Here is a 19,633-nt window from a genome sequence, read left to right as displayed (position 1 = left end):
CCTCAAAAATAAAAGATCTCTTTTGGAAACCTCTCACCTCTATCTTCTTAAGCCCAGCAGTTGGGATGTGGTTAATAACATGGCAGCGTGCCGTGCCAGCAGCACCACATTTTTGCCCACAGAGCAGTGACCTGCAGCTTGTTCGGGATGCCCTCCGCAGCCTGCGCAACAGCTTCAGTGGCCACGACCCTCAGCACCACACCATCGACAGCTTGGAGCAGGGCATCTCCAGCCTCATGGAGCGCCTGCACGCCATGGAGACCCAGAGGAAACAGGACAGAAGGGTAACCCTCTTTCGGTGGTGTTTCTCTTGTTCCCCCAAAGAAGCTTGGTCTTATCAATTTTAATGTAGATGAAGGCAGTGCTAAGATATACAGTTGCTTTTCTCTTTGGTTTTCCTCTCTGGGGAGCTGACTGTTCATCATGGTATGACAGTCCAGGGAGGGAGTTCACGGGTAACTCTTGCTCTTGGCAACTGTGTAACTGTCTAAGGAACTGTGGTTCTTGACCCACAGGTGTCCCTTTACTGCCTATTCTCTGTCCTCTTCCCCCCGAATGAACTTGGCATTATATATGGGAAATATATGGGGAAAACATTGGAAACTAAAAAGCTTTTTATAAATGTACATTTTTATTGTTAGAATAAACATGTCCAATTTTATATACTGTGGAAAAAGATGTGGTAGAAAAGTATATATTTTAAGTACACTTTTAGGATTTAAGTTTCTTGGTTGAATTCTCCCATTAATTATAACTCTCGTGATTTTTGTGTGGCTCCCCAGGTTCGGGGCAAGTCACCCAGAACTCAAGCAGGTAGTGAATACCGGGAGTCCTGGCCCCCTAATTCAAGTAAGTACTCATTATTGCTTAGTAAGGACTCCTAGCATATTAGATCAGAAACTTAGTATTTATTATGCTACTGATATTTTGGGGATAGAGCTTTTCTTGTAGTACTTCACTCTTGTAATATGTTGTTTCTGTAGCAATACTAGAATTGAGTTATTTCTAGGACTGTGAAGACCCATAACATCATCATCACCACCACCTGAGTACCATTTGGCCACGTGCAAGGTGCTGCTGATTCAGAGAGGCTAAAATATCTTAAATAAAATATCTTTGGAAATGTACAAGCTCAAAATAGTTACACCAAGCAAAGCAAAATATATATTAAAAAAAACACACTTACAAATCACCCTAAAGTTCCAAATAGCACAGAATATTTCCAGTTCTTCCTAGAGGCAAGAAGTTTAATTTCTTTGTGGACTTTCATTAAAACTTTGAGTGCATAGGTCATTCCGTTTGTTTGAACCTGCTCTGTGCCCACTCATTACATCTTTTTGCCTTGTTAATTCTGACAGGTTGGAAATCTACCCTGCCTAGTAATTTCTATTTTACTTTGTATCTTACCTTTTGGTCTAATAGCATTCACGTTTTCTTACCTTTTATAGTTTACCCAGGCCTAATCTTAAAATATCTAAATAATAATTTATAAAAACCAAATAGTTAAAGGCTGACCATATCAGATTTATATGTTAAATATATAATTTTTAAAACCACATTAATAAACAAAATCTAAAGTAAAACATTTAAAGCATTTGCACAAATATGAAAGGTAAAATATTTTTTGTAGAGTAGATAAGGTAGCATTCTCAAGCCTCCAGGTATCTTTTCCTCTTGAATGAGATCTTTACAGTGGGAATGAAACAGATTATGTTAGTACCAAAATTTGTTTCAGTTTCTTCTTCTAGCATTGTTTTGACCCAGTCATTTCTGTTTTCTTGATAGGGTTTTTATTTTATTGTTATCCTCTTCAGTACTTCCTTTGGGTTAGTATAAACTGCCAATGTACGTAGGCTAAATATTTGGAAATTCTTTTTCAGAAGTATAATAAATTTCTCCCTCCCTGGAATAATTCTCTTGTGTATATGAATTACTTATTTAAAATACTACAAATAAATTCAGAGCTTCTTATAAACTAGGGTGTTAATCTAATATCTATATTTACAGATAAGCTGAAATGTCTCTCATCTAGAAATACAAACACTTGTGTAACTTGCTAGCCCTCTAGCTACTGGCTTACTTCTCTTATTCCCCTATGTCAAACTTCTTGAAAGAGTAGTCTGCAATTGCTCTTTTTTCATCCTTACCTCCCATTCAATTCTTAAACCACTAGTTGGACTAGTTGGACTCAGTTACTCCACTTAGTGTTCTTTTTTTTGGATCACTGTTGACTTTCTCGTTGCCTAATCAAAGTGGTTACCTTATCTTCCATAGACTTTTCAAAAGCATTTACTATTCTTGAATAGTCTTCTTCTGGAAACATTTTTCTCCTTTAACTTCACTACCAAACAGTTATTCATTCAACAGATATTTACTGAGCATCCATTATGTAACACCCTTGTTAGGCACTGGAGGTATAGAGATGGACAAGATGGACTTGGTACTTGCCCTCACTGGATTGTAGTCTCATGAAGTAGATACAACCTCCTCTTCTTCTCCTTCTCTGTCTAACCCTTGAATGTGCCCTGAGATTCCACTAAGGTCTAGACTTAGGTCTCATATTCTTTATAGGTGATCCCTTCTACTTCCATGGCTTCAGCTACTCTTGTGTGCCAATTATTCTTTTTTTATTTTAACATCTTTATTGTAGTATAATTGCTTTACAATGGTGTGTTAGTTTCTGCTTTATAACAAAGTGAATCAGTTATACATATACATATGTTCCCATATCTCTTCCCTCTTGCGTCTCCCTCCCTCCCACCCTCCCTATCCCACCCCTCCAGGCGGTCACAAAGCACCGAGCTGATCTCCCTGTGCTATGCGTGTGCTTCCCACTAGCTATCTAGCTTACGTTTGGTAGGGTATATATGTTCATGCCTCTCTCTCGCTTTGTCACAGCTTACCCTTCCCCCTCCCCATATCCTCAAGTCCATTCTCTAGTAGGTCTGTGTCTTTATTCCTGTCTTACCCCTAGGTTCTTCATGACATTTTTTTTTCTTAAATTCCATATATATGTGTTAGCATACGGTATTTGTCTTTCTCTTTCTGACTTACTTCACTCTGTATGACAGGCTCTAGGTCCATCCACCTCATGTGCCAATTATTCTTAAACTTTCATCTCTAACTCCAAACCTTTTCTGAGCTTCAGGGCTATATTTTTGAATGCCAACTGGGTATCTCTGTAGGTTGAAAGGCACTTCAAACTCATGTGCAAAACTGGACACAAAACAATAGAGTGGAAAAAAGATGGAGTATAGAATCAAACAGATCTGCGATGCACTTGTAGCTATCAGCAGAGTATATCATGGGCAAGAGTATTAATTAATGTTGTAGTTTAGTTTTCACATTTATGTAATGGAGATAATCGTAAAGGATTATGAGCATTAAGTACAATATTATATGCAAATAATCTGGTGTTGCGTGTGGCATGTGAGATATGCAAGGCTATGCTCTTTCTCCTTTTCACTACAGTCAAATCTCCTAAAAGAGTAATCTTCTCTCTGAACCCACTTCCTGTCTTGCCATTTACTCTTAAGGAAAAACAACAACAATAATTATTTTAAAAGTAATACAGTAGACTAGTGGAATAGAATTGAGAGTTCAGATAAAACCCATATATCTATGATCATTTGACCAGCAAATAGTATCTTCAATAAATGGTGTCAGGACAACTGATATCCACATGCAAAAGAATAGAGCTGGACCCCTACCTCACACCATGTACAAAAATTAACTCAAAGTGCATTATTGACCTAAATACAAGAGTTAAAACTATGAAAGTCTCAGAAGAAAACACAGGGGGGAATATTCATGACCTTGGATTCTTAGACATCAAAAGCATGAAAAAAATAGAAAAATTGGACTTCATCAAAACTGAAAACTATTTTGCATCAAAGGACATTAACAAGAAAGTGAAAAGACAACCAGAATAGGAGAAAATATTTGAAAATCAAATATCTGATAAGGGCCTGGGATGAACAATGTATAAAGAACTCTTACAGCTTAATAACAAAAGACAGAAAAATCTGATAACAAATGGGCAAAGGACTTGAATAGACATTTCCCTAAAGAAGATAAATAATTGACCAATAAGCACATGAAAATATGCTTAAAATCATTAGTTATTAGGGAAATGCAAACCAAAACTAGAGTGAGATACCATTTCATGCCTACTAGGTGGTTCCAAAAAAATGGAAAATAACAATTGTTGGTAAGGATGTGGAGAAATTGGAGCCCTTATACATTGCTGGTGGGGATGTAAAATGGTACAGCCACTATAGAAAACACTTTGGTGGCTCTTCAAAGAGTTAAACATAGAATTTACTATATGACCTAGCAATTCCATTCCTATGTATATACCCAAAAGAATTAAAAGCAAGTGTTCAAAGAAACAACTTGTACATATATGTTCATAGCAGAATTATTCACAATAGCTAAAAGGTGGAAGCAAGCCAAATGTCCATCAGTTGATGAGTGGATAAACAATTTCTTATATATGCAGACAATGGAATACTATTCAGCCATAAAAAGGAGTGAAGTACTGATACCTGCTACAATGTGGATGAACCTTGAAAGTGTTAAGTGAAAGATGCCAGACACAAAAGGGCACAATTTGGATGGATCCTTTTATATGAAATGTCCAGAACAGGCAAATCCATAGAGACAGAAAGTAGAGTAGATTAGACAGATGTCAGGATTAGGAAGGGAGTGACTGTTTAATGGGTACAAGATTTCTTTTAAGGATAATGAAAATGTTCTGGAACTAGATAGTGGTGATTACACCACACTGTGAATGTACTAAATGCCACTGAATTGTACACTTTAAATGGTTAAAATGGTGAGTTTTGTGTTATGTGAATTTTACCTCAATTTTTAAAATGTGAATTTTAAAAAAGACCTGGAAGGAGCCTTGTTCCTATGCTAACAGAAAGAAAAGGTTGAATAGTCCAAAATACCATAACTTTCTTGAATCCATCAGAGAGATGAAATCAGAGGGTAGCTAACTAGCCAGAAATGTAAACAGGTCCCTTAGTGGACAGATAGGTTACAGCACTTGTTCACTTGTGGCAGAGCATGGGAGGAAAATGGGACCACCATACACACAGCTAAGATTTTAATGAATTGTGAAAGGCTTTGCAGAGATTATAGGAACCCTGGGGGCCATGAATGCAAGAATAGTTTGCACCTCCTTGCTGACTCTTCCATCGACTTCCATTTGGGTGCTTATGACAAAGATTTGTTGTGGGAAGAGAGTCTAGAGAAAACCTGTTTTGGTGGTGGAGGCCCAGAGCAGGGGAGCACCTGTCACTGCTGGAAAAATGTGAAGCCCCATCTGGACCTTTGTCCCTTAAAGAACAAAAGTCTTAAGCCACTAAGAAAGGGCAGCAAATTCTGTTGCCCCTCCCTCGCTTTCCCAGGTAAAGGTGAAGACCTATTTCAGCTAGGGGGAAGAAAAAAGGATGAAAGCACTCTCTATCCCAGGGGAGTGGCAGGAAACTGTACTGGGCTCAGATCACTAGAGGTTGCCTACCACTGGGGAAAGAGTAGGATCACTGAGAAAGCCCCACCCTCAAGACTGAGGTTGGATCATGACAACAGAGAAGCCCCCCTTATCCCTCACCACCAGATGAGCAAGTACCGTGTAAGAAGCAATAGCAGTCTGCCTCTGTGGGAGGGGCACACGTGTGAAGAGACTGACTCTGATGCACAGGCACACAAGTAAAGTCTAAAGTTGAGGGTGGAGCAGGAATATTGAGGAAAAACCCTCCAGCAATCCAGCTACCTTCCTAAACATAACCCTAGAGAAATTTGAAGGTGATGGTGTGCTGAAAGTAACCTTAACAAAAATCCCAATCCCAGCTCAATTCCTGACTAGATTGGCTCAGCTGTCCCCACCAATGGCTGGGAAGTACAAGCAGTGTGCCCATTTCTAGACATAAACCTTTTTTACCTTAGTCTCTACTGTCTTACACGTGATGTCTGATAGTCAATAAAAAATTATGAGGCATCCACAGAAGCAAGAAAAATATAAGCTACTGTCAAGAGTCAATAAGCGTCTATTCAAGAGTAGACTCAGATATGACTAGGATGTTGAAACCATCAGAAAAGGAATTTTTAAAAACTGTGTTAATGGCTGAAGTAAAAATGTTAATATAATGCATGTACAGGTGAGGAATTTTAGCAAAGATATGGAAATTATGAAAAGGAGTCAAATGGAATGTTAGAAATAAAAATAAATATTACGAAGATGAAGAGTGCCTTCAGGGACTTCCCTGGTGGTGCAGTGGTTAAGAATATGCCTGCCAATGCAGGGGACACGGGTTCGAGCCCTGCTCTGGGAAGATCCCGCATGCTGCGGAGCTAAGCCCATGTGCCACAACTACTGAGCCTGCGCTCTAGAGCCCCTGAGCCACAACAACTGAGCCCGTGTGCCACAACTATTGAAGCCCACTCGCCTAGAACCTGTGCTCTGCAACAACAGAAGCCGCCACAATGAGAAGCTTGTGCACTGCAATGAAGAGTAGCCCCCGCTCACCACAACTAGAGAAAGCCCGCGTGCAGCAACGAAGACCCAGTGCAGCCAAAAATAAATAAATTAATTAACTTAAAAAAAAAGTGTGCCTTCAGCAAGTTCATCAGGGTCATCAGAAGACTCAACACAGCTAAGGAAAGAATCAGTGAACTTGAAGATAGGTCAATAGAAATTACCCAAACTGCAATACAAAAAGAAAAAGAGTAGGAGAGAGGAAAAAACAAACAACCTAGAGCATCCAGTAGCTGTGGGACGATATCAAATGGACTAAGATACAAGTAATTAGAATCCCTGAACAAGAAGAGATAGAACAGGGCAGAAGAAGTATTTGAAGAGATAAAGGCCAATTATTTTTCCAGAAATGCTTTAAAAACATCACACTACAGATCCAAGAAGTGCTGAGCATTCCAAGAAGTATGAATAACAAAAACAACAAAAGAGTCAAATTGCTGAAAATCAAAGAAAAGAGAAAATCTTTTCCCCCTTGAAGAGGGGGAAAATTACTACATACAGAACAAAGATGAGAATTACAGATTTCTTATTAGACCTTGCAGGTTATAGGATAGTGGGGGGATATTTTTAAAGCACTGAAAGAAAAAAATCTAGAATTCTATAAAAAGCTAGAATTCTGTAGGTAGAGAGTATATATATATATTTTTACACAAAACCAAGAGAATTCATAACAAGCAGACTTACACGGCAGGAAATGTTAAAGTAATTTCATCAGACAGGAAGAGTATGATATGAAAGAAACTGGGAGATGCAAAAAAAGTGGTTAAAATGAAGGTAAATATAAAAGACCTTCCCCCACTTATTTTTAATTGCTCTAAGAGATAACAGGCTGTTTAAAGCAAAAAATGTATTGATGTATTACTGGTTTATGCCATATGTAAAAGTAAAATGTATGACAATAATACAGAGATTGGGATGGAGGAATTAGGACTCTACTGTTGTCACTTCTGTAGTTCTTACATTACATGTGATGCAGTAAATATCATTTGAAAGCTGACTGACTAATTAAAGATGTGTATTTAAATCCAAGAGCGACCACTAAATTTTTAAAGAATTAAATAACAAAATTAATAGGGGAGATAAAAAGGAATTGTAAAAATACCCAATCCAATAGCAAAAGAAGTAAAATATCTCACTATTTAAAATATAGTTTCCATGTTGAAATGGTGTATTCAAACTGAGAATCTAAACACACTGGGCTTTGAAGACAATACCAAAATATATACATGTACACATACATATATACATATATATACATATATACACATACACACATACACACTCCAAAAACGGGGAGAAAAAGAGGATAAAAGAGAAAAGGAACAAAAAACATGGAACAAATAGAAACAAGGGAGATGATAGATTTTAAAAATAATCTGGTTTTTATTACATAGTTTTTTACCACTTACAAAATTATTGTTTATCAGCATCATATTAATTGAGAAGCAGCCTTGTTTGATGGGGAAAACATAGCTCAACATTGTGAAGATGGTTCATTCTCCCCAAATGATCTATAGCTTCATGCAATTCCAATAAAAATCCTATCAGACTTTTCATAGATATAAACAAGCCGATGCTAAAATTTATATGGATGAAACTAGAATAGTTCAAAAAAAAAAGTTAAGAAAAAATAAAGTAGTTGAAGTGCCGCACTACCTGATTTCAAAACTAACTATAAAGTTAGAGTAATCAAGACAGTGCAGTATAGGTGAATGGATAGACACATAGGTCATTGGAACAGAGTAGAAAGTTCAGAAATAAACTTACTTATATTTGGCCAGTTGATTTTTAACAACAGTGCAAAAACTATTTGATGGCAAAAGGATAGGCTTTTCAACAAATTATTCAGAAAAAGAGCATTGACCCATACCTCATACCCTATATAAAAAATCAACTCCAAATGGATCATAAACCTAAACTTAAAAGCTAAAACTGATTTGTGATGCCTTTTAAAATCATGTATTAAATTTACACACACATGTATACGCAAGGCTATGTTTCTGGGTCGTTTATTCGCTGAGGTTTTTGTATATGATTTTTATAGTATTGTCACCCTGAAACAGCAATTATCATTTTATCACATGAGTTAATGTTGAGTAAGACTATTTTTCCCTCATTAATCTTTTTCTGTTTTACTCGAAAAGCCTGTGCAATCCAACTCAGCCTTCTTCATTAGTAACCTGAAACTCCTCTCACTAATGTCATCAGTGACCTGTTTACCAAACCTGTCTTTATCTACTAGACCTCTGTGTGGCATTTGACATACTCTTACCTTCAAATTCACCTAAAATGTGTACATAACATTTTATCGGTCAGCTTGGGCTGCCATAACAAAATACCATAGACTGAGTGACTTAAAAAACAGAAATTTATTTTCTCACGGTTCTGGAGGCTGGAAGTCCCAAGATCAGGATGCCAGTGTGGTCAGGTTCTGCTGAAGGAGGGCTCTCTTCTTGGCTTGCAGATGGCTGCCTACCTGCTGTGTCTTCACGTGGTGGAGAGAGAGCGCTCTGGTGTCTCTTCCTCTTCTTACAAGGGCGCCAGTTCTATGGGATCAGGGCTCCACTCTTATAACCTCATTTAACTTTAATCCCTCTTTAAAGGCCCTATCTGTAATACAGTCACATGGGAGTCTAGGGCTTCAACATATGACTGTGGGGAGGACACAACTGAGTCCATAGCAATATTATTTTCATGTTTTATTTTATTATATTATAACTGTTTTGCTATTTTACCCCACTAGACTTTGAGCTCCTTAATGGGTGGGAATTGTACCTAGTTTATCTTTGTATCTCTAGTACTTGATACATAATAGGCACCCAGTAAACATTTTAAATATGTGATACTTCTGTATCTTAGGTACTGGTAACTACCATGCATCTGTTTTCCTAGATTATAAATCTTAGTTATTTTTCCCTTTCCCTTTTATCCTTGATGTTCAACTATATCCAAAGTACTAAGACTTTTACCTTCTAAAGTTCTCTTAAATCCATCCCTTCTCTAGCTCCAGGGCTATATCTTACCCTTCCTCATCTTTCAGATTATTTTAATTGCCTCTTAATGGGATTACTGTTTCCAGAATTTCTCCCATCCAACCCATACTAGACCCATACTTGCTGCTAGACTGACCTTTCTAAAATGCCAGTCTGATCGTATCACTTCCTTTGAATATCTCCCCAGAACTTAAGACTAATATCTAAACATCTTAGCCTGGCAGAGTCCTTTGTGATCTGGGCCCTGCTGTATTATCCTCATCTTCCATTACTTCCCAATGTATTACTTACACTCCAGCTTTACTAGTTGAGTTTCAGTTTTATAAATACATGATCCATCCCCTTTCATGCCTTTACAAGTATCCTTCATTCTGGGAATGCCCTTTCCAACTTCTATATCTGATATATTTTTTAGGTGCTTTGCTTAACAATTCTCCAACTATGGGACCTTTCTGACCTCTTCCAGGTAGAATTAACTACTTCATCTTCAGTCTTCTTGTGCAGTTTGTACCAATCTGATTTTAGTGTATTGTAATTATTTATTATCATACCTGTCATCTATATTGGACTGTGAAATCTTTGAGGTCAGAGGCATATAATTAATTTTATATTCTCAAAATCTAGTGCATGGTAAGTGCTCAATAAATGTTTGTTGAATGAATGAGTGAAAGGATCCATCATAAATTTAATGATAAGAGTGAATATTTTATTTTATTAAAAAGCCAGTGTGTGCCAGGCCCTGTTCTAGGTGATGGAGACAAAGGAACAGCATGGCATGTAGGTTTCAATAATTGGCATTCTTTGAAAAAAATTCTGAAAACTGATTGATTGCTGTGCAAAGAGAGAATGTTCCCTTGTCTTTCTCTCCTGTATTATTCATCCCTCCTACTTCCTTATTTTAAACCCCTTCCTAGGGAGTTCTCTCGTGGTCCAGTGGTTAAGACTCCATGCTTTCAATGACGAGGGCCCTGTTTTGATCCCTGGTTGGGGAACTAAGATCCCACAAGCCGCACTGTGCGGCCAAAAAATCAAAAACAAAAACCAAAAAACCCTTTCCTAGAACTGCTCTCTGGTGGCTGCCTGTTTGATTGGGATAAATGCCTAGAATAAATGAAGAAAACGTGTAGCTGGAATTGCAGGAGTTATTTTAATAAAAGTTTAATTATTTTTGGTCCTTGTGATAAAAGTTTTTAATTGGTCTTTTCTTCTATTCTCTTAAAGTCATAATCACAAATAACTCATTGATTAAATTTTTCCATAAGTACCTATACAAAGAATAGAGACAAGATATGGATTAAGAAATTTAAGTTAAAAACCCCGGGGACCGGGCTTCCTTGGTAGCGCAGTGGTGAAGAATCCGCCTGCCAGTGCAGGGGACATGGGTTTGAGTCCTGGTTGGGGAAGATCCCAGATGCTGCGGAGCAACTAAGCCCGGGCGCCACAACTACTGAGACTGTGCTCTAGAGCCCGTGAGCCACAACTACTGAGCCCGCGAGCCTAGAGCCCGTGCTCCGCAACAAGAGAAGCCATTCCAATGAGATGCCTATGCGTGGCAACACAGAGTAGCCCCCGCTCACCGCAACTAGAGAAAGCCTGCACGCAGCAATGAAGACCCAACGCAGCCAAAAATAAATAAATTTATTAAAAAAAAAAAAACCACGGGGACCAACACATACAGATCCTATGTAGCTAAGGGATAAAAGTAGACTTTTTGCCTTTTAGACTGGAAATATAAGGCCTCTTGGAATCTGAGTTTCTACGGTTACTTTGCTTCTGTGTTTCTTGTTCGTAATCATTTGTCTTTTCATGAAGTTCATGTGCATTCTCTACCACTGACCTCCGCAGTCTAAATGCTGGCAGTGTCTGCAGCTCCTGCTGTGTGTCTATTCTGCCCTAGCTGAAATCTTGCCTGGCTTCTCTGACCTCTTTTGACTCTTGGCAACAGTGCCTGTCAGAACAGTTGCTGTTCCCCTGTTAGAATCACCTGTGACGGGTGAGAAATGATGGTCCTTGTGATAGCATCCATGTCCGAAGCACCTCTTGTCTTAGTGGCCCCAGTGGTGACTTCCTGTGGGCCACACACCCTGTGGACAAGGTGTTTGGCAAGAGTGTGAAAACTGTGCTATGACCTCAGGCAGCTTCATTCTCCTGGGACATTTTGAATAACTAGAAATGATGGGTTGTTGGAAGCAAATTGAATGTTCTGACCACAAAGTCTCTCTCTGATTGCAGAGTTGTCTCACTCACAGAGCTCTCCAACTGTCAGCAGCGCCTGCACGAAGGTGCTCTATTTCACTGACCGGTCACTTACGCCCTTCATGGTCAATATACCAAAGAGGTGAGATTCTGGGATCATTATTTCTCCTTTAAAAAGGACAGGAAGGCAGAATCATTAGTTACTGCCCATCTAACCAGCTGTAAGGTGTTTGAGTAGCAGTGTAGTGAGAAGGGCACAGGAGATAGAGATTCAAGTTCTAGTTTCACCACTAACCAGTGGCATTACAAGGTACAGACACAATAATAGTGCTTCCAATCCTGATATGCAAAGATGCTCCAAGTTAGGAAAGCAATTTTTTAAGTGTTCAAAATAGCTTCTGCTGATAGCTTTGGATTACAGCCTGGCATTCCAGGGCTACTTATTACTCATTGATCTTTGTTACTATTTGATGACTGCAGCTAACCTATAGAGAATTCATGTTAAAAACCTTTAAACACTCAATTAATATACTCCCTTCTAAGGTAAATGGCTTTGAAATAAAGATTTTTAAACTCTGGAACCAACTGCTGAGAGAGGTGATAAGATTTCCCTTTCCTAAAGAGTCTGCTTGGTTTGTGTTAGAGGGGAGCTTTCTGAAGTAAAGATGGTGATACTTGATTTAATTCTACCAGCCTATAGAAATGGAATTGTTGCAAATAAAGAAATCAAGAGAACTTAGACCTATTGATAGTTTAATAAATTAGATTTCAGAGACTTTGTGTCTTATTTTCAGAGTAAAACAGAAAAAAAGTAATTTGGCTGCTGCCAAAGCAATAAATCTATTTTAAATTCTCAGATCAACCCATTTGTAATGCCATTTTCATTCCCTAATAGTGACTGGCTCCCTAACTTCTGCTGTTTCAGAATCATCTAGGTTATCAAGGGTGGTGACCTAACAAGGCCACATTGTTTCTGCCTCCAGAGACTTTGGCAGGAGCCTGGATTTAAAGCTGACATCTTATCTTTCCAACCTACTGATAAAGAGTCTATTTTAGTGTTCTCTCTTTTTGTTGCAGGTTGGGGGAGGTGACACTGAAGGATTTTAAAGCAGCTATTGACCGGGAGGGAAATCATCGGTATCACTTCAAAGCACTGGATCCTGAGTTTGGCACTGTCAAGGAGGAGGTACAGAATCCACAGGGAGTCTGGGTGGTATTGCTGGTTGTTCTTGAACCCCAAAGACTTCTACTCAAGGACTAGTACCCAGAAGTACCTCAGTTCCCTAACCAGGTCAGAGGAGTTTCCCAGTGCCTCCGACCAGTTGATTACTCTAGACTGAGAAGGTTCAGGGAATGGCCCAAGAAGTTGATAGCTTCTTTAGTTCAAGGTCTTAATCACTCTAATCAAACTTGGATAGAATTTTTATTTTAAAAAGGAAAAAGTTTTGTTAGGGAAAATAAAGAACCTACATTGAACAAATGCTTGGCTTTCGAGTCTCTTTTCTATCTGTAACCAAACCTTAGAAAACTTTCTGCTTCCTATGTAGAGCAAAATAAACAACCTGGCATGAATATATGAAACTGTATATTGTGGTGGTAGTTTCTCATATAATGAAAATGAGGAAATTCTGCAAAGTCATCTATGCTTATTCTCAACTCCTTGGCTATTTTCTTAGCTTATACTTCTCTTTGTAATATATCTGCCAAAAACAGACCTTTTCTTTTTTTTTTTTTTGAAAGAGAGTTCTGAGTCATGACGTATTACGAGCGCTCTCATAGTGGTTACAGAATGAAAAAGGTTGGAAAAGCCAATACTTTGTTTTGTAAAGATTTCCTGGATTTTCTTGGCGGTCCAGTTGTTAAGACTCCTCACTTCCACTGCAGGGGCCACAGGTTCAATCCCTGGTCGGGGAACTAAAATCCTGCACGCTGCGTGGTGCAGCCGAAAAAAAAAAAAAAGATTTTCTCACTGAAATGTTTTAATAACCCTTTCTATTTATTAGTGGCTTAGGAAATGAATTGAACAAATGAGTGAAAAGAACTGCATGCACATATGTTAAGATTGGTCTTCGTTCTAACCCTTTCTTTACAATGCTTCAGGCCAAAATTTTCCCCTTTCTCATTTTTTAAATGCTTATAGTACTGCTTTCTTTTGAGAAGCCCAGAGTGCTCTATGGTTAGTAATTTATTAATTCTTATAAATCTCTATGAGCAAAGCAGTACTAGAAGGATGGGATGCGTTTACCATTTCATAGATGCGGAACTAAGGATATATAAGGCATATGTATATATACACACATACAGTGTTGACCTTTGAACAGTATGAGTTTGAACTGCATGGATCCACTTATATACAGACGCTTTTCAATAAATACCTACTACAGTATTACACAATCAGCAGCTGGTTGAATCTGAGGATGCAGAACTGTGGATATGGAGGGCCAACCGTGAAGTTATATGTGGATTTCTGACTGCACAGGGCCAGGGCAGGGAGGGGGGTGGGCAGTGTCTCTAACCGCTGTGTTGTTCAAGGGTCAACTGTATATATATTTTTTAACCAGTTATAACTTTAGGGACAAAACCAAAGGGACATAGGCTCTAACTCAAGGCTTTCCTCTATACTTTTTTATCCTTTATGTCTGAGATCTTCTTTTTCAACCACAGATGTTTAGTGAGACTCCCTGTCTTGTAATTTTTTCATGGTGGCTTTTTTTCTTTCTCCAGGTTTTCCATGATGACGATGCCATCCCTGGATGGGAAGGGAAAATTGTAGCCTGGGTGGAAGAAGACCATGGAGAGAATTAATGCTATTAGATTGAGGGCTTGTGGAACTTGGCAGTCCCTGGCTGCTTCACTCAGGAGAGAAGACTAAAACCAGAATACACTAAGAAGTTTTTAGTTTGTGCTGCCAAAACAGAAGCTTCTCCAAGTGTGACAGCTATAGGCCAGTCCTATTTCTGTGCCTGGCACGTGTGGTACTTAAAGTCCCTGTCCAAAAGTAGACCATGGGTTCTTGTGGAGTTCCTTGTCCGTGGGAACACAGTGTTTTATTCTACTCTGAGGACAACAAACCGAAGGCCTTAACCAATGGGGATGGCTGATCCCACTCCTTTATGGGCATGGCTGCTATTATCTGGAACCTGGGAACTGGATGTATCACTCCTGTGTGTTACAGTATTATTTTAATTGGCCTCAGTGGTTGCAGCAGAGTACCAGCATTTGTACTCACAGACAAGGTGAAGGTACCAGCTTTTTTGCTTCTTTGCAGCTATTGCAAACCAAGAATAACTCGTAAGGTGGTACCAAAGATGAAAGCCCACTCTTCAGGAATTTTTTGGACTGGACATGGATGGTGCTGAACTGTTGAATGGATTGAAAAAGGGCTGCCCATATTGTGCTATATACTACGCTAAAACCATAATTAAGTAAGACCTTGGGCTGCCTCTGTGTCTTAACTGGTTTTGCAACTTGTCCTTTAGCCCACAGAGGGCATATTTCATGTACTGCTCATTTTCTCTGGGGACTCTTTAACTTTAGAGCCATTTTTTCCCCTTCCAACTGATGAACTTTGTGTTTGAAAGGAATAAGGAGTGAAAGTCTCCTTTCAAATCCAGGCGGGTATGGAAAGGTGCTGCTACCCATGTCTTCTTGACTTTCTTTCTCTCATGACTTTCTTTAGCTCATGGCATCTCCTTTGCAGTCAAAAGGAAACAGACCATTAGCTTCAGTATTTGTGATTTATAAGTACTGAGCATGAGTTACTGGTCTACCCCTCTTCATTTCAAGGCCAGAGTTATTTTCTATTATATATTTAGTCTAGGCTGATCCTTTGGCCACAAAAGAAACCATGGGGGCATGGAGCATGAGTTGTGAATGGCAGGGTTGATTCTGGGTGATAACACCTAGAATCCTTTCTCATGTGCAACACTGTCAAGTGTAGAAGCTAAGATTTAAACTTTCAGAGACTACTTTATATCTTGAGTTTTCTCATTCATTCACCAAGCACCATCAACCAATCAGATATATCAGTCTCTCTGCCTGTGATCACCAGTGTACACTGCCAACCAGAAGAGTCAGACAGATCAGCTGTGGGTTCTTGACCTGTCTGTCTCTAGTTCATCTCCCCTTTTCAGCCATTTCAACAGACGACTGATCGGAGCTCTGAGATGACGTTTTGTTGTTTTATATAGATGTGTCTTTAAGTTCATGTTTGGAGAATTCTTTTCTACTCATTTGCTTTTTGTCCAAGAACCATGTCTATTTTTATAACTTGAGTGAGAGTTCTGTATATTCTCACATTCTGTATACTAGATCCATTTTCTAGAGAACCCAGTTGCTTTTATACAGGCTCTGCTCTTCTTACCAGCCCTTGTGGTTTCGGAACAAGCTTTATTTTATTACAAGTATACTAATGACAGATTACTCCTGTTCCAATTCTACCAGCCTTTTTAGTTATGGAGTTAGTTTTACGGAACCTATTTGATGGCTCCTCTAGCTGACGGAAGGAACTCAAAAGACACCTGATGTCCTTCATGTAAGTTTACCTGGTCTCCTCCTACTGAAGAATGATTTCTCATCAGAAATGACTGGGAAAATTTGGGAAAGTCATTTATAAGCAAGAATAATTCATTATGAAAGCAAACAGAAGAAAACAGTATATTCTCCATTCCCCCCCCCCCAGCCAGCCCCCCCAGGAAATCTGGAGAAGAAGTCCTCATGTCACCAGTTTCTCTGTTGCATGTATTTTAGTGTTTTGCTATAAGACAGCATGAGGGTTATCAGGCCAAAATTTGTTATTGTATTTTCAGTACAGTTTATCTTGAACATCTGTCGCTTAAATCAGTTTTCTTTCAGCAAACATTCTTACTATTATGTAGAATTTAACTTTTCAGAGAAAATTAAATCAGAGAAAATTTTCAGAGTCCTCTACCTTCTTTGTCTTTTATCTCTATGTCTTTTGGAAAAGGAGCTGCATGGCCTTAGTGCCTCCACAGAAAGCTTAAGTTGAATTAATAGCTCATTAATCGCATGCCACGGGTGATAACTAAGCACCCCCATTACAGGATGGCACACCAGAGTGTTTGTATAAAATGTGTTGGTAATCCTCATTCCAGTTTCTAAACAGAGGAGCCTTCTAGGAGGAGTGTGCATTGATTCATTCTGGTTTGAATTGTCTCCTATTTGATACACTAAGAGGCCCTTTGACTTATTCAGAGCATTACCCCCTACTGGCATTTGTGTGGGACAGTCCATCCTGCTACTGCTGAAGTTCTCTTTCTTTGAGAAAACTAAGGAACTAGAATGTTTAGAGTTCATGAAATAATCTCTAAACCTGATTTAAAAAATGACCCTCTCACAAAAACTAAGTAAAAAGCTCAATTCCTTAAACAGTCTTCATTTAAAAACTGAAGACTGTTCTCACTCAGTTAACTAAAGTAGCTGGAATTGGAACACTTTACAATTTCTACCTAAAGAATTTAGGTTAAACTTACTTGGTAATATCAATGCTGCTTACTGACCAACTTTCCAGCTCTTTTTGACCAGGAAGGTTGTAAATTAAGGAAAATATCTTTATACTCTGTATTCAATCCAAGAGGACTCTAATTACTTAAAATCATTTAGGTCATAATAATAATAATTTTCATTTTTTTCCATAAAATAAGCTTTATGATTGCACACTCCTTCTATTGTCTGAATTTATGTAAGAGGTACAGCTTGCTTAAAATATATATGTAAAGTTATATTTTCTTAGAAACATGGATGTTTGCAACCATTGCTTTCAAAGAGATTATTACCATGTATTCTGTTTTACGTTTTCATGAATATTGTGTTATACCAGAGGCTTCTGATTATCAAAGTGATAAAAAGTTTTAACTGTCTGTACCAGATTTGTGACCTAATTTTAAAAAAACCCAGAAACAAACTACGAATAAAATGGAGTTTGCAAACTAAATACCATTAATAATTTTCACTTGTGTTTACTGACTGAAATTAATCAAGAAAGCCATTTACATTTAGTGAAAGTAAATTTCCTCAAGTGATCTCCCTGGTAGCATGTTTACTCATTACTTGGGGAGTAATAGGATTACTTGGAGAGATAAGGATTACTTTATTGCTACAGATATTACTATTGGTATTTCTAATGTAAGTGCAAAATATCAATAGGTTATATTATCAAAGAAAATTCATTTACGTAGCACTTCTTTTGACATTATATATAAATGTGCAAACAAGTAAGAACCCAAGACTCTAAACTGTATGACAAAACAGTCTCTAATGCAAAAGCAAGAAACATTAACAAGAGGCTTTCAGGAATGTGTGTTTAAAAGAACCAGAACTTTCAAATTAATTTGAAAGATGCCTTCCTAAAACTTAGCCTTCATTTATCACTTTAAATGTTTTATATAGCTAAATCTTTAGCCCTGGGTGCTTTCACTTGCCTTCCAATTACATATTTTCAACTATTAATTACAAGCCATTTTAACTGGGTTATTCCATTATTATGTTAAAATTAAACATGTAAAGAACTTTCACTACCACCTAATTCCTCTTTACATCTAACCCATTCTGTATCAGTAATATCATTCTACAAGTCTCAGGACTGATTTGACAAACCTAATTATTCCTAGCTTACCTCTGGGGTAAACTTACCACTCCTAGACTGTTTGACCTGTGCCCTCTCATGATTTAGCTACACCTGTAAAAAGTATATTCAAAATGCAAACTCGCTATGCACTGAAAGATGCAAAACAGGTTTAAGCAAGGCTACCTAAGTAACTGAACAGCAAACTGAAGATCATCTCATACAAAGACTAATTTAAAGTAATTTAGATCCAGTTATTCAAATGTAGTGGAAGTACTGTAGTAAGATATCTTAGCCAACTCAAAATCGTTAACATTTTTATAATAATTTACAGTTACAGTATAAGCCCTTTCACTAATCACAATTATTCTTACGTTGCTTCTTCCAGTTGTTACTCATAAGTAGTTTTACATTATGGTAACAATATAATTGCTCTACTCCTATTTTTATTTTATTTTATTAATGTTTTGGCCACACCGTGGGGCATGCAGGATCTTAGTTCCCTAACCAGGGATTGAACCTGCGCCGCCTGCAGTGGAAATGCAGAGTCTTAACCACTGGACCGCCAGGGAAGTCTCTCTACTCTTAGTATTTCAAATGTGCCTTTCCATTTAATCTGGGAATTTTGTTTCTCAGTTGTACTCCCTGCATATTATTCTGCCAGACAGCCGTGCCTGCTTAATCTTTTCCTCATTTTTGGATAGTTAACGTTTTTCCAATTCTTTTTCTGTCATGAAGATATTAAAACTTTTTTTTTAACCTTATTTTGGATGCCTTAAGGATACTAGAATAGGATTTTGGGGAAATGTGCAAACATTTTTTCCCTGGTTCTTTTTCCTTACTATCCTACCATCTCTAAAAACAACCTCCCGACGAATGCATCTCCTTCTCTTCAATCTCATTAGTACTGAGATGTTAGACTTTTTAAAGTTTCCAATTTAAGTAGGTATGATATAGTGCCTTCTGGCTGCCTTATTTTTCCAAATGTTTAATTACCAGCAAAGGTGAACATGTTTTCAAATGTTGGTTTTTCTTACTTCTTGTGTTCTTGATGTACACTGAGGATTTAGGGATATAAATATAACACGTGCTTCCTTCTAGTTTAATGTCACTCTCAGCTGAGAAATGAGACATTTTCTAATTATAGGATAACCCTACACAGAAGGGTACCTAACAAATGTAGGTAGACGGGATTACATGGCAAATTAGAAACAGAAATCTGTTTTGTAAACTTGTAGCTTCATACATAGAATATGCTTAATCCTGCTACAGTACTCTAGAATGTGGGAATATATCTTCCATTCGGCTGCCCTTCAC

At 38.0% G+C, this 19,633-nt stretch overlaps 1 protein-coding gene across 7 annotated transcripts in view; it reads left to right on the top strand.

Annotated features, from left to right (window-relative positions):
* Nucleotides 1-17,700, top strand: part of DIXDC1 (DIX domain containing 1) — a 74,065-nt gene extending 56,365 nt beyond the window's left edge. For 6 of the 7 annotated variants that reach the window (XM_073808214.1, XM_073808215.1, XM_073808216.1 and 3 more), the window contains 5 exons: nt 123-284; nt 783-849; nt 11,770-11,875; nt 12,811-12,919; nt 14,458-17,700. In XM_073808214.1, coding sequence (XP_073664315.1) covers nt 123-284; nt 783-849; nt 11,770-11,875; nt 12,811-12,919; nt 14,458-14,538 — 525 coding nt within the window. In that variant the 3' untranslated portion in view covers nt 14,539-17,700. The remainder of the gene's footprint in view (nt 1-122; nt 285-782; nt 850-11,769; nt 11,876-12,810; nt 12,920-14,457) is intronic. The other variant, XR_012333332.1, reaches the window with a different exon arrangement.
* The last annotated feature ends 1,933 nt before the right edge of the window (nt 17,701-19,633 follow it).

The sequence above is a fragment of the Tursiops truncatus genome, chromosome 8 (assembly GCF_011762595.2).
Source record: "Tursiops truncatus isolate mTurTru1 chromosome 8, mTurTru1.mat.Y, whole genome shotgun sequence".
In the NCBI taxonomy this organism is placed as follows: Eukaryota; Metazoa; Chordata; class Mammalia; order Artiodactyla; family Delphinidae; genus Tursiops; species Tursiops truncatus.
This window is presented reverse-complemented; position numbering and strand designations above follow the sequence as displayed.